The sequence below is a fragment of the Dendropsophus ebraccatus genome, chromosome 8 (assembly GCF_027789765.1).
Source record: "Dendropsophus ebraccatus isolate aDenEbr1 chromosome 8, aDenEbr1.pat, whole genome shotgun sequence".
NCBI lineage: Eukaryota > Metazoa > Chordata > Amphibia > Anura > Hylidae > Dendropsophus > Dendropsophus ebraccatus.
In genome coordinates, this window is record NC_091461.1 from 4,939,532 (window position 1) to 4,955,768 (window position 16,237).

General features: G+C 44.3%; 2 protein-coding genes across 2 annotated transcripts in view; one reads left to right on the plus strand and one right to left on the minus strand.

Moving 5' to 3' along the window:
- The window catches only part of TDRD5 (tudor domain containing 5), a 73,805-nt gene extending 58,069 nt beyond the window's left edge, over positions 1–15,736 (minus strand). Inside the window, exon 1 of the mRNA XM_069979658.1 lies at positions 15,718–15,736. The gene's annotated coding sequence lies outside the window, so the exon portion shown is untranslated. The remainder of the gene's footprint in view (positions 1–15,717) is intronic.
- Positions 1,894–13,512, plus strand: NPHS2 (NPHS2 stomatin family member, podocin). The gene is made up of 8 exons (XM_069979941.1): positions 1,894–2,101; positions 5,161–5,264; positions 5,591–5,663; positions 9,919–10,001; positions 10,339–10,542; positions 11,593–11,648; positions 12,976–13,054; positions 13,142–13,512. The coding sequence occupies exons 1-8, from the start codon at positions 1,894–1,896 to the stop codon at positions 13,415–13,417; spliced, it is 1,083 nt and encodes a 360-aa protein (XP_069836042.1). The 3' UTR covers positions 13,418–13,512.
- Positions 15,737–16,237: the final 501 nt, after the last annotated feature.

A 16,237-nucleotide genomic window follows, 5' to 3' on the forward strand; every position in this document is an offset into this window, starting at 1 on the left:
TAGAGGACCCCCGTGTTATCCCACAGGATAGAGGACCCCCATGTTATCCCTCAGGATAGAGGACCCCCGTGTTATCCCTCAGGATAGAGGACCCCCATGTTATCCCTCAGGATAGAGGACCCCCGTGTTATCCCTCAGGGTAGAGGACCCCCATGTTATCCCGCAGGATAGAGGACCCCCATGTTATCCCTCAGGATAGAGGACCCCCGTGTTATCCCACAGGATAGAGGACCCCCATGTTATCCCTCAGGATAGAGGACCCCCGTGTTATCCCTCAGGATAGAGGACCCCCGTGTTATCCCTCAGGATAGAGGACCCCCGTGTTATCCCTCAGGATAGAGGACCCCCGTGTTATCCCTCAGGATAGAGGACCCCTGTGTTATCCCTCAGGATAGAGGACCCCCGTGTTATCCCTCAGGATAGAGGACCCCCGTGTTATCCCTCAGGATAGAGGACCCCCGTGTTATCCCTCAGAATAGAGGACCCCCGTGTTATCCCTCAGGATAGAGGACCCCCGTGTTATCCCTCAGGGTAGAGGACCCCCTTGTTATCCCTCAGGATAGAGGACCCCCATGTTATCCCTCAGGATAGAGGACCCCCATGTTATCCCGCAGGATAGAGGACCCCGGTGTTATCCATAAGGATAGAGGACCCCCATGTTATCCCTCAGGATAGAGGACCCCCGTGTTATCCCTCAGGATAGAGGACCCCTGTGTTATCCCTCAGGCTAGAGGACCCCCGTGTTATCACTTCAGGATAGAGGACCCCCCTGTTATCCCTCAGGATAGAGGACCCCCGTGTTATCCCTCAGGATAGAGGACCCCCGTGTTATCCCACAGGATAGAGGACCCCCGTGTTATCCCTCAGGATAGAGGACCCCCGTGTTATCACTTCAGGATAGAGGACCCCCATGTTATCACTTCAGGATAGAGGACCCCCGTGTTATCCCTCAGGATAGAGGACCCCCGTGTTATCCCACAGGATAGAGGACCCCCGTGTTATCCCTCAGGATAGAGGACCCCCGTGTTATCCCTCAGGATAGAGGACCCCCGTGTTATCCCTTTAGGATAGAGGACCCCCATGTTATCCCTTTAGGATAGAGGACCCCTGTGTTATTCCTCAGGATAGAGGACCCCCATGTTATTTCTCAGGATAGAGGACCCCCGTGTTATCCCTCAGGATAGAGGACCCAGTGTTATCCCTCAGGATAGAGGACCCCCGTGTTATCCCACAGGATAGAGGACCCCCGTGTTATCCCTCAGGATAGAGGACCCCCGTGTTATCCCTCAGGATAGAGGACCCCCGTGTTATCCCTCAGGATAGAGGACCCCCGTGTTATTCCTTAGGATAGAGGACCCCCGTGTTATCCCGCAGGATAGAGGACCCCGGTGTTATCCATAAGGATAGAGGACCCCCATGTTATCCCTCAGGATAGAGGACCCCCATGTTATCCCCCAGGATAGAGGACCCCCGTGTTATCCCACAGGATAGAGGACCCCCGTGTTATCCCACAGGATAGAGGACCCCCGTGTTATCACTTCAGGATAGAGGACCCCTGTGTTATTCCTCAGGATAGAGGACCCCCGTGTTATCACTTCAGGATAGAGGACCCCCGTGTTATCCCTCAGGATAGAGGACCCCCATTTTAACCCTCAGGATAGACCCCCGTGTTATCCCTCAGGGTAGAGGACTCCCGTGTTATCCCTCAGGGTAGAGGACCCCCGTTTTATCCCTCAGGATAGAGGACCCCCGTGTTATCCCTCGGGATGGTGATGTCCTGTAAGCAGAACCTGGAATGCGTCGTCCTTGCCTGTCACTCCCTGCTGTCGGTGACATATCCCAGCTGTCAGCTGCCCATAAGTACAGCGCTCCCCCCTCCCCGGCTATCACACCATGACTGAGAGAAGATCCCGCAGCTCCTCCAGAGACCCTCCTCACAAGCCGAGGGAAAAGAATGGGAATCCAGGGAGACCCCGAAGGGTGAGGGACCCCATAAAGAATGACACAAAGGTATCGGCTGTGGTGAATGTGGACGATGTGGCGGCTTCAGAGGAGGAAACTGAGGTTATGGCTCTTCTGGAGGGCGAGCAGAAGGATGACGGTAAGGAGGCAGGACGTCCTGTCTTGGTGGTCCCAGCCCATCCCAAGTAACGGGAATGATGTAAAGGCAATGCGACATGCAACACTAATACCCAGACCTGCTGATCATTGCATGTTAGGCCGGGTTCACACTGCGATTTTGCTGTCCGTTTAACAAAGCCATGTCCGTTTTATGCTGTATGCCATCTTTTAGGATCCGTTTTCCATTTACTTATAGCTGGGTTCACACTACATATATTTCAGTCAGTATTGTGGTCCTCATATTGCAACCAAAACCAGGAGTGGATTAAAAACACAGAAAGGATCTGTCCACACAATGGTGAAATTGAGTGGATGGCCGCCATATAACAGTAAATAACGGCCATTATTTTAATATAACAGCAGTAAATATTTGCCATTAAATGGCGGCCATCCACTCAATTTCACCATTGTGTGAACAGATCCTTTCTGTGTTTTCAATCCACTCCTGGTTTTGGTTGCAATATGAGGACCACAATACTGACTGAAATATACGTAGTGTGAATCTAAGCCTTAAAAAACATTGAAACCGTTTCTGTTTTATTTTTTAGCGTCTACAGAAATGTGGTTGACCTTTTATTTCATTTTTGCAAAAAACGCAGTGTGAACCCAGCCTTATTCTGCTAGTGTAATTATGCTGATATGTGATAATAGTGATAGAATTGTAGGTGACAGATCAGTGTAATAATAGTGACAGAGATCAGTGTAATGACAGTGATAGTGACAGAGATCAGTGTAATGATAGTGAGAGAGTTAAGTGTAATAATAGTGATAGTGACAGATCAGTGTAATATTAGTGATAGTGACAGATCAGTGTAATATTAGTGATAGTGACAGATCAGTGTAATAATAGTGATAGTGACAGATCAGTGTAATAATAGTGATAGTGACAGATCAGTGTAATAACAGTGATAGTGACAGATCAGTGTAATAATAGTGATAGTGACAGATCAGTGTAATAACAGTTATAGTGACAGATCAGTGTAATAACAGTGACAGGGATGAGTGTAATATTAGTGATAGTGACAGAGATCAGTGTAATGATAGTGATAGAGTTTAGTGTAATAATAGTGATAGTGACAGATAAGTGTAATATTAGTGATAGTGACAGATCAGTGTAATATTAGTGATAGTGACAAATCAGTGTAATAATAGTGATAGTGACAGATCAGTGTAATAACAGTGAGGGATGAGTGTAATATTAGTGATAGTGACAGAGATCAGTGTAATAATAGTGATAGTGACAGATCAGTGTAATAACAGTGACAGGTATGAGTGTAATATTAGTGATAGTTACAGAGATCAGTGTAATATTAGTGATAGTGACAGATCAGTGTATTAATAGTGATAGTGACAGAGATCAGTGTAATAACAGTGACAGGGATGACTGTAATATTAGTGATAGTGACAGAGATCAGTGTAACCATAGTGATAGTGACAGAGATCAGTGTAATAATAGTGACAGAGATCAGTGTAATAATAGTGATAGTGACAGATCAGTGTAATAACAGTGACAGATCAGTGTATTATTAATGATAGTGACATAGATCAGTGTATCAAAAGTGATAGTGACAGAGATCAGTGTAATAATAGTGACAGAGATCAGTGTAATATTAGTGATAGTAACATAGATCAGTGTAACAATAGTGATAGTGACAGAAATCAGTGTTATAAGTGATAGTGACAGATGAGTGTAATAATAGTGATAGTGACAGAGATCAGTGTAATAACAGTGACAGGGATGAATGTAATATTAGCGATAGTGACAGAGATCAGTGTAACCATAGTGATAGTGACAGAGATCAGTGTAACCATAGTGATAGTGACAGAGATCAGTGTAATAATAGTGACAGAGATCAGTGTAATAATAGTGATAGTGACAGATCAGTGTAATAACAGTGACAGATCAGTGTATTATTAATGATAGTGACATAGATCAGTGTATCAAAAGTGATAGTGACAGAGATCAGTGTAATAATAGTGACAGAGATCAGTGTAATATTAGTGATAGTAACATAGATCAGTGTATCAATAGTGATAGTGACAGAAATCAGTGTTATAATAGTGATAGTGACAGATCAATGTAATAATAGTGATACTGACAGATATCAGTGTAATAATAGTGATAGTGACAGAGATCAGTGTAATAACAGTGACAGAGATGAGTGTAATAATAGTGATAGTGACAGAGATCAGTGTAATAACAGTGACAGAGATGAGTGTAATAATAGTGATAGTGACAAAGATCAGTGTAATAATAGTGATAGTGACAGATCAGTGTAATATTAGTGATAGTAACATAGATCAGTGTAACAATAGTGATAGTGACAGAAATCAGTGTTATAATAGTGATAGTGACAGATCAGTGTAATAATAGTGATAGTAACAGAGATCAGTGTAATAATAGTGATAGTAACATAGATCAGTGTAACAATAGTGATAGTGACAGAAATCAGTGTAATAATAGTTATGGTGACAGATCAGTGTAATAATAGTGATAGTGACAGATCAGTGTAATATTAGTGATAGTGACAGAGATCAGTGTAATAATAGTGACAAAGAACAGTGATAGTGACAGAGATTAGTGTAATATTAGTGATAGTGGCAGAGATCAGTGTAATAATAGTTATAGTGACAGAGATCAGTGTAATAATAGTGATAGTGACAGATCAGTGTAATAATAGTGACAAAGAACAGTGATAGTGACAGAAATCAGTGTAATATTAGTGATAGTGACAGAGATCAGTGTAATATTAGTAATAGTGACAGAGATCAGTGTAATATTAGTGATAGTGACAGAGATCAGTGTAATAATAGTGATAGTGACAGAGATCAGTGTAATAATAGTGATAGTGAGATCAGATGTTTCCTCATCACTCCATTCACCACTATTGTTCACATTCTGCAGCCACAACTAATAATGGATGAGACAACAGTCGAGCAGTAACGCAGTGTATAATACTTCTTCCCTGTAGGAGGCGCTCCGGCTGCGGTGTATATTTCCTATATACTGACCCCGCTCTCCTTCTCTTGTGTCTCCAGCGATGAAGTCTCCGAGCCTGAGGCTATGTGAGCTCCTCCTCACCATCTTCTGCACGCTCCTCGCCCTCCTCACCTTCCCCATCTCCATCTGGTTCTGCATTAAGGTAAGAGTTCTGGGTAAGGTACGCAGCTCCCAGCAGATGGATGACACCTCACCCCTTCATTGCTTACCAGACACAGCGCCACTTGTTATGTTATGGCTGTGTCTGGTCTCTAGTATTAAAACAACACAGCTGATTTCTCCCAAGAACTGCGCCACTCCGATCCTCAGTTTGTGTGCGGTATTGCAGCTCAATTCTATATAAGAGAATGAAACTGAATTGAAATACCCCACACAACCTGAGGACAGGGGTGGCGCTGTGTCTTGGCCTGGTTCAGATCCCACAGGCTGGTCAGGATTCATTGACGCTTCTCTGTTCTCTCCTTACAGATTCTGAGGGAATACGAACGCGCTGTTATATTCCGCCTGGGACGCTTACTGCGGGGACGGGCACGAGGGCCGGGTACTTACTGTCATATATATTATATGTGTTATATGTCTGTATGTAGGGCGGCAGTGTAACAGTAGTCATGTCATCTGTGCACCAGAGCCGCCATGTAGCTCTAATAGAAAACAAATGGCAACTAGTGATGGCGACAACTAGTGATGGTGACAACTAGTGATGGCGACAACTAGTGATGGTGACAACTAGCAATAGTGACGAGTGATGGCGACAACTAGTGATGGCGACAACTAGTGATGGTGACAACTAGCAATAGTGACGAGTGATGGCGACAACTAGTGATGGCGACAACTAGTGATGGCGACAACTAGTGATGGTGACAACTAGCGATATTGATGAGTTATGGCGACAACTAGTGATAGCGACAACTAGTGATGGTGACAAGTAGCGATAGTGACGAGTGATGGCGACAACTAGTGATGGTGACAAGTAGCGATAGTGACGAGTGATGGCGACAACTAGTGATGGCAACAACTAGTGATGAAGACAACTAGTGATGGTGACGAGTGATGGCGACAACTAGTGATGGTGACAAGTGATGGCGACAACTAGTGATGGTGACAACTAGTGATGGTGACGAGTGATGGCGACAACTAGTGATGGCGACAACTAGTGATGGTGACAAGTAGTGATGGTGACGAGTGATGGCGACAACTAGTGATGGTGACAAGTAGTGATGGTGACGAGTGATGGTGACAACTAGCGATGGTGACGAGTGATGGCGACAACTAGTGATGGTGACAAGTAGTGATGGTGACGAGTGATGGCGACAACTAGTGATGGTGACAAGTAGTGATGGTGACAAGTAGTGATGGTGACGAGTGATGGCGACAACTAGTGATGGTGACAAGTAGTGATGGTGACAAGTGATGGCGACAACTAGTGATGGCGACAACTAGTGATGGTGACAAGTAGTGATGGTGACGAGTGATGGCGACAACTAGTGATGGTGACAAGTAGTGATGGTGACAAGTGATGGCGACAACTAGTGATGGTGACAAGTAGTGATGGTGACGAGTGATGGCGACAACTAGTGATGGTGACAACTAGTGATGATGACGAGTAGTGATGGCGACAACTAGTGATGATGACGAGTGATGGTGACAACTAGTGATGGTGACAACTAGTGATGTTGACGAGTGATGGTGACAACTAGTGATGGTGACAACTAGTGATGATGACGAGTGATGGTGACAACTAGTGATGGTGACAACTAGTGATGATGACGAGTGATGGCGACAACTAGTGATGGCGACAACTAGTGATGGTGACAACTAGCGATAGTGATGAGTGATGGTGACAACTAGTGATGGTGACAACTAGTGATGATGACAACTAGTGATGGTGACAACTAGTGATGATGATGAGTGATGGTGACAACTAGTGATGGTGACAACTAGTGATGGTGACGAGTGATGGCGACAACTAGTGATGGCGACAACTAGTGATGGTGACAAGTAGTGATGGTGACGAGTGATGGCGACAACTAGTGATGGTGACAAGTAGTGATGGTGACAAGTGATGGCGACAACTAGTGATGGTGACAAGTAGTGATGGTGACGAGTGATGGCGACAACTAGTGATGTTGACAACTAGTGATGATGACGAGTAGTGATGGCGACAACTAGTGATGATGACGAGTGATGGTGACAACTAGTGATGGTGACAACTAGTGATGTTGACGAGTGATGGTGACAACTAGTGATGGTGACAACTAGTGATGATGACGAGTGATGGTGACAACTAGTGATGGTGACAACTAGTGATGATGACGAGTGATGGCGACAACTAGTGATGGCGACAACTAGTGATGGTGACAACTAGCGATAGTGATGAGTGATGGTGACAACTAGTGATGGTGACAACTAGTGATGATGATGAGTGATGGTGACAACTAGTGATGGTGACAAGTGATGGTGACAACTAGTGATGGTGACAACTAGTGATGATGACGAGTGATGGTGACAACTAGTGATGGTGACAACTAGTGATGATGACGAGTGATGGCGACAATTAGTGATGGCGACAACTAGTGATGGTGACAACTAGTGATGGTGACAACTAGTGATGGAGATAACTAGTGATGGTGACAACTAGTGATGGCGACAACTAGTGATGGCGACAACTAGTGATGGCGACAACTAGTGATGGTGACAACTAGTGATGACGACAACTAGTGATGGTGACAACTAGCGATAGTGATGAGTGATGGCGACAACTAGTGATGGTGACAACTAGTGATTGTGACAACTAGTGATGGTGACAAGTGATGGTGACAACTAGTGATGGCGACAACTAGTGATGGTGACAACTAGCGATAGTGATGAGTGATGGCGACAACTAGTGATGGTGACAACTAGTGATAGCGACAACTAGTGATGGTGACAACTAGTGATGGCGACAACTAGTGATGGTGACAACTAGTGATGGCGACAACTAGTGATGGTGACAACTAGCGATAGTGATGAGTGATGGCGACAACTAGTGATTGTGACAACTAGTGATGATGATGAGTGATGGTGACAACTAGTGATGGCGAAAACTAGTGATGGTGACAACTAGTGATGACGACAACTAGTGATGGTGACAACTAGCGATAGTGATGAGTGATGGCGACAACTAGTGATGGTGACAACTAGTGATGGTGACAACTAGTGATGATGATGAGTGATGGTGACAACTAGTGATGGCGACAACTAGTGATGGTGACAAGTGATGGTGACAACTAGTGATGGCGACAACTAGTGATGGTGACAACTAGCGATAGTGATGAGTGATGGCGACAACTAGTGATTGTGACAACTAGTGATGATGATGAGTGATGGTGACAACTAGTGATGGCGAAAACTAGTGATGGTGACAACTAGTGATGACGACAACTAGTGATGGTGACAACTAGCGATAGTGATGAGTGATGGCGACAACTAGTGATGGTGACAACTAGTGATGGTGACAACTAGTGATGATGATGAGTGATGGTGACAACTAGTGATGGCGACAACTAGTGATGGTGACAAGTGATGGTGACAACTAGTGATGGCGACAACTAGTGATGGTGACAACTAGCGATAGTGATGAGTGATGGCGACAACTAGTGATGGTGACAACTAGTGATGGTGACAGCTAGTGATGATGATGAGTGATGGTGACAACTAGTGATGATGATGATGAGTGATGGTGACAACTAGTGATGGCGACAACTAGTGATGGTGACAAGTGATGGTGACAACTAGTGATGGCGACAACTAGTGATGGTGACAACTAGTGATGGCGACAACTAGTGATCGTGACAACTAGTGATGGTGACAACTAGTGATGGTGACAACTACTGATGGCGACAACTAGTGATGGTGACAACTAGTGATGGCGACAACTAGTGATGGCGACAACTAGTGATGGCGACAACTAGTGATGGTGACAACTAGTGATGGTGACAACTAGTGATGGCGACAACTAGTGATGGTGACAACTAGTGATGGTGACAACTAGTGATGGCGACAACTAGTGATGGTGACAACTAGTGATGGTGACAACTACTGATGGCGACAACTAGTGATGGTGACAACTAGTGATGGCGACAACTAGTGATGGTGACAACTAGCGATAGTGATGAGTGATGGCGACAACTAGTGATGGTGACAACTAGTGATGGTGACAACTAGTGATGATGATGAGTGATGGTGACAACTAGTGATGGTGACAACTAATGATGGCGACAACTAGTGATGGTGACAAGTGATGGCGACAACTAGTGATGATGACGAGTGATGGCGACAACTAGTGATGGTGACAACTAGTGATGGCGACAACTAGTGATGGTGACAACTAGTGATGGCGACAACTAGTGATGGTGACAACTAGCGATAGTGATGAGTGATGGCGACAACTAGTGATGGTGACAACTAGTGATGGTGACAACTAGTGATGATGATGAGTGATGGTGACAACTAGTGATGGTGACAACTAATGATGGCGACAACTAGTGATGGTGACAAGTGATGGCGACAACTAGTGATGATGACGAGTGATGGCGACCATTACATGTATTGTCAACATGTATCTGTAAACAACCGATGCGCCAAATTCTGGAGGCTCAGAATGTATCACTGCAGAATGTGACACACTTAAGGGGGGGGAGAGAGTGTGAACGAGGCCATACAGATACCAGTGATGGGCAGCCATTGTTATATCTCCTCACTATTAACCCTTTCCTCCATTATTGTGTAATATCACTATCATCTCTCTCTGTTTGCAGGAATCTTCTTCTATCTCCCGGTTCTGGACAAATGTATCAAACTAGACTTCCGTATAAAGACGTTCGAGGTTCCTTTCCACCAGGTATATAGGCGCCCGCACTAACGTCTCTGGATGTTTCTGAACGTTCCACTGACGCCTGAACACAGCTACAGGATAGTCCTCACCACCTCCTTCAATATTCCTTCCAATACTTCTAAGACTGTTCCATCCAAGCCTACAACCCAGACCCGTCTAGGCCACACTACAGGCCTAACTATCCAGGCAACTGTAGAGATCCCACTACAACTATCTACCAGCCCACCAGGACTAAGGATATCACCTCAGCCATTATATTAGGCATAAATACAGATATCCCTGATACTCCCCAGCTCGCCCCCTACAGGTCACCCACATAATGCTTTCTCCTTTCTTTTATTAGATTGTCACCAAAGATCTAGTTACCTTGGAGGTGGATGCGATCTGTTACTACCGCCTAGAGAACGCCGCTTTATTCCTAACCAGCGTCAGCAACGTCTCCAGTGCCCTACAGCTGCTGATCCAGAGTACAACCAAGCGTCTTCTGGCACACAGATCCTTCCTAGATATCCTGCTAGAAAGGAAGAGCATCGGAGAGGAAGTAAAGGTCAGAGCCTCACCTATAGCTGATACTAACTATATCCTCACCTATAGCTGATACTAACTATATCCTCACCTATAGCTGATACTAACTATATCCTCACCTATAGCTCATACTAACTATATCCTCACCTATAGCTGATACTAACTATATCCTCACCTATAGCTGATACTAACTATATCCTCACCTATAGCTGATACTAACTATATCCTCACCTATAGCTGATACTAACTATATCCTCACCTATTGCTGATACTAACTATATCCTCACCTATAGCTGATACTAACTATATCCTCACCTATAGCTGATAGTGATACTAACTATATCCTCACCTATATCTGATACTCTCTCCTCACCTATAGCTCATACTATATCCTCACCTATAGCTGATACTAACTATATCCTCACCTATAGCTGATACTAACTATATCCTCACCTATAGCTGATACTAACTATATCCTCACCTATAGCTCATACTAACTATATCCTCACCTATAGCTCATACTATATCCTCACCTATAGCTCATACTATATCCTCACCTATAGCTCATACTATATCCTCACCTATAGCTGATTCTAACTATATCCTCACCTATAGCTGATACTATCTCCTCACCTATAGCTGATACTAACTATATCCTCACCTATAGCTGATACTAACTATATCCTCACCTATAGCTGATAATATCTCCTCACCTATAGCTGATACTAACTATATCCTCACCTATAGCTGATACTATATCCTCACCTATAGCTCATACTATATCCTCACCTATAGCTCATACTATATCCTCACCTATTGCTCATACTATATCCTCACCTATAGCTGATACTAACCATATCCTCACCTATAGCTGATACTAACTATATCCTCACCTATAGCTCATACTAACTATATCCTCACCTATAGCTGATAGTGATACTAACTATATCCTTACCTATAGCTGATACTAACTATATCCTCACCTATAGCTCATATTAAATATACAGTATTACCAGGAAAATCTTGGTATCTGATGGATATTTGTTGCAAATGTGATTTCCCCTATTTCCAGGTGGCGCTGGACGCTGTGACCTGTCAGTGGGGAATTAAAGTGGAAAGAACAGAAATGTAAGTGTTAATAAAGCACATGGGGTAACTGTAGGTATATATGTAGCATGTGGGGTAACTGTAGGTGTATATGTAGCATGTGGGGTAACTGTAGGTGTATATGCAGCATGTGGGGTAACTGTAGGTGTATATGTAGCATGTGGGGTAACTGTAGGTGTATATGTAGCATGTGGGGTAACTGTAGGTGTATATGTAGCATGTGGGGTAACTGTAGGTGTATATGTAGCATGTAGGGTAACTGTAGGTGTATATGCAGCATGTGGGGTAACTGTAGGTGTGAATGCAGCATGTGGGGTAACTGTAGGTGTATATGTAGCATGTGGGGTAACTGTAGGTGTATATGTAGCATGTGGGGTAACTGTAGGTGTATATGTAGCATGTGGGGTAACTGTAGGTGTATATGTAGCATGTAGGGTAACTGTAGGTGTATATGTAGCATGTGGGGTAACTGTAGGTGTATATGCAGCATGTGGGGTAACTGTAGGTGTATATGTAGCATGTGGGGTAACTGCAGGTGTATATGTAGCATGTGGGGTAACTGTAGGTGTATATGTAGCATGTGGGGTAACTGTAGGTGTATATGCAGCATGTGGGGTAACTGTAGGTGTGAATGCAGCATGTGGGGTAACTGTAGGTGTATATGTAGCATGTGGGGTAACTGTAGGTTTATATGCAGCATGTGGGGTAACTGTAGGTGTATATGCATCATGTGGGGTAACTGTAGGTGTATATGTAGCATGTGGGGTAACTGTAGGTGTATATGCAGCATGTGGGGTAACTGTAGGTGTATATGTAGCATGTGGGGTAACTGTAGGTGTATATGTAGCATGTGGGGTAACTGTAGGTGTATATGTAGCATGTGGGGTAACTGTAGGTGTATATGTAGCATGTGGGGTAACTGTAGGTGTATATGTAGCATGTGGGGTAACTGTAGGTGTATATGTAGCATGTGGGGTAACTGTAGGTGTATATGTAGCATGTGGGGTAACTGTAGGTGTATATGTAGCATGTGGGGTAACTGTAGGTGTGATCTGAGCAGTTTACACCAATTTATGGCATGTTATAATAAATCGGTTGGTCCATAGAGGCCACACCCCCTCACGACAACCCCGCCCACTTTTGTCACAAGTAATAAGGAGACCGGAATCTGACTTATAGCAAAACCCTCTCCTGTGTGACAGAATAATGGGGTAAATGCTTCAGCCCCCCCCCCCCCCCTCCAATGTCGCCTGATTCCTCACTAGTGAGTTGTTATACATTGTATATACAGTGGGTATATATATATATATATTTTCCTGTAACCATGTGCTCCTTGCTGTCTCCTTAGTAAGGATATTAAACTCCCTGAAGAAGTGAAGCAGTTGATGGCGGCAGAAGCGGAGGCGCAGAGACATGCCAAAGTGAAGGTGCGGGCGTGGGGGTCATTCCTACCGTTATATGCTGGAGATTATAACACACTTCATATTATATCGGGATGTTTTCATCTTGTGCAGATTCTTGCAGCAGAATGTGAGAAGACGGTGTCAGAATCTCTGAAGGTGGCGGCGGAGAGTCTATCGGGGTCGCCCACCGCCGTCCAGCTCCGCTATCTCCACACATTACAATGTATGACGTCTGAGAAACCCGCAACCTTCCTGGTGCCGTTCCCTTATGACCTGATGAACCTCAACCTTCTGCAAAACCTGCCGGCCAATAACACAAAGACGGACACCCCGAAATCTGATCCCGAAGCCAACCAGGACCCCAAGAAGGATTCTCCAATGCTCTGAACCAAGGACATGACTGGACACACTGGGACCTGTATAATATGTACACTGGGACCTGTATATAATATATACACTGGGACCTGTATATAATATGTACACTGGGACCTGTATATAATATACACACTGGGACCTGTATATAATATACACACTGGGACCTGTATATAATATGTACACTGAGACCTGTATATAATATGTACACTGAGACCTGTATATGATATGTACACTGGGACCTGTATATAATATGTACACTGAGACCTGTATATAATATGTACACTGAGACCTGTATATAACATGTACACTGGGACCTGTATAATATGTACACTGGGACCTGTATATGATATGTACACTGGGACCTGTATATGATATGTACACTGAGACCTGTATATGATATGTACACTGGGACCTGTATAATATGTACACTGGGACCTGTATATGATATGTACACTGGGACCTGTATAATATATATACTGAGACCTGTATATGATATGTACACTGGGACCTGTATATAACATGTACACTGGGACCTGTATATAATATGTACACTGGGACCTGTATATGATATGTACACTGGGACCTGTATCTGATATGTACACTGGGACCTGTATATAATATACACACTGGGACCTGTATATAATATACACACTGGGACCTGTATATAATATACACACTGGGACCTGTATATAACATGTACACTGGGACCTGTATATAACATGTACACTGGGACCTGTATATAATATACACACTGGGACCTGTATATAATATGTACACTGGGACCTGTATATGATATGTACACTGGGACCTGTATACTATACACACTGGGACCTGTATATAATATGTACACTGGGACCTGTATAATATACACACTGGGACCTGTATATAATATATACACTGGGACCTGTATATAATATACACACTGGGACCTGTATATAATATGTACACTGAGACCTGTATATAATATGTACACTGGGACCTGTATAATATACACACTGGGACCTGTATATAATATGTACACTGAGACCTGTATATAATATGTACACTGGGACCTGTATAATATACACACTGGGACCTGTATATAATATATACACTGGGACCTGTATATAATATATACACTGGGACCTGTATATAATATATACACTGGGACCTGTATATAATATATACACTGGGACCTGTATATAATATACACACTGGGACCTGTATATAATATACACACTGGGACCTGTATATAATATACACACTGGGACCTGTATATAATATATACACTGGGACCTGTATATAATATATACACTGGGACCTGTATATAATATACACACTGGGACCTGTATATAATATACACACTGGGACCTGTATATTATCTATGGGATGAACACGACGGATTCCTCGCCTCTCACATCTGAATTTGCATCTTCTCCTTTTGTAATAAATTATTAGAAAATCTCCTTTCCTGACGGTTCAGTCTAGAGAGCTGCGGGGGCACAGGGGGGTATTACAGACAGCAGGGGCATCAGCCGGGCAGATATCTATAGATAAATGTTTTTCACAGATTTTCCTGTTAGGGTTTGAGACTTTGGATCCGACTGCTGGAACGCACATGTAACACCCCCTAATGGAGCTTCCAGTGTAAGGAGGGGGTTTTTGGTTTGTTTCACCTTCTCACTCAGCGCAGTGCCTCCACCTGAGTCTTGACAAGAGCTTGCTTGGTATGCAGGAGGTTGTCACTCTTCTGCCAGGGGTTGACTCAGGAAACCCCCACCTAGCTCGGTACACACTCAATACACTATAAGTGATATACTCACAGAGAGAAGTAACATGGAAACAGGAACCAATTTAATGCTTGGTAAAATCAATACTGGGCTTGACAATGGGGTATGAATAAACAGGGAATGGATATGATATAAAAATAAATGTGGCAACACAGAACTCTCCCCCTGAAAGTGAAACACTTCAGCAGCAGGAAGGGGGGTTGTTCGGTAAACAGGGTGACTAGTGTGAGCACTCTGACAATTTATCACACACAGTCACTGCACACCAGGCCGGCACATACATCCACACTGACTATATGTAATAAGTCAGGCTGCAGCCATATAGTAAGATAAATGTCTATACGCTGGGGCCCAGTTGCCGCGGACGTTGGCGCGCTTTAGAAGTTGTTGGTGCACTTAATAACAAAGGAGTTGCAACTTGAACAATCCACCAGGTCACAGCTCTTGTGAACAGAACAGATTCCAACAAGGTCTAAGCTGTGATTCTTTAATTGTCACTGTCCAGCCACAGCTTCACCAGCCAGGACACAAAGGGTTACTCACTCTTTTGCTGCTGATCTACACACCAGGCTCAGTCCAGGTTTCCAACATGGAGCAGCAGCATTTAGGAAGGATCTCACAGAGGGAGTGGGGGGGTGGCAGGATTCTCCTCACTGGACACACAGGAGCTGGGGGGTCCTGTCTGGGCTCAGTCCTTCCTCTCTTAGCTGTCAGGTCTCTCTCTGTTACCCCTGACACAGCACAGGAGGTGGTCTCCTCTCCTCAGACCATGCTGCCCACCATGCACTGTCTCTCTCTGTCTTTTTCCCTCTTCCTCCCAGCGCAGCATCACTTCCTGCTCCCCTCAGCTCACTGTCCCAGGGAGAGATGGGAAATGTAGTTTGTGTGCCTCTCTTATAAGCTGCACCTGCTGTTCTCCCTAAATCCTCTCCAGGGGTTACATCCTCCCCCTGGGGAGCCAGCGTGGGTGCAGAAGCACTAAAAGTTGGCTCACCACCTGAAAAGTGAAATAGAGTTAAAGCGTCCTGACCAACTCTACACTCAGGCACACCCCAATCACTGC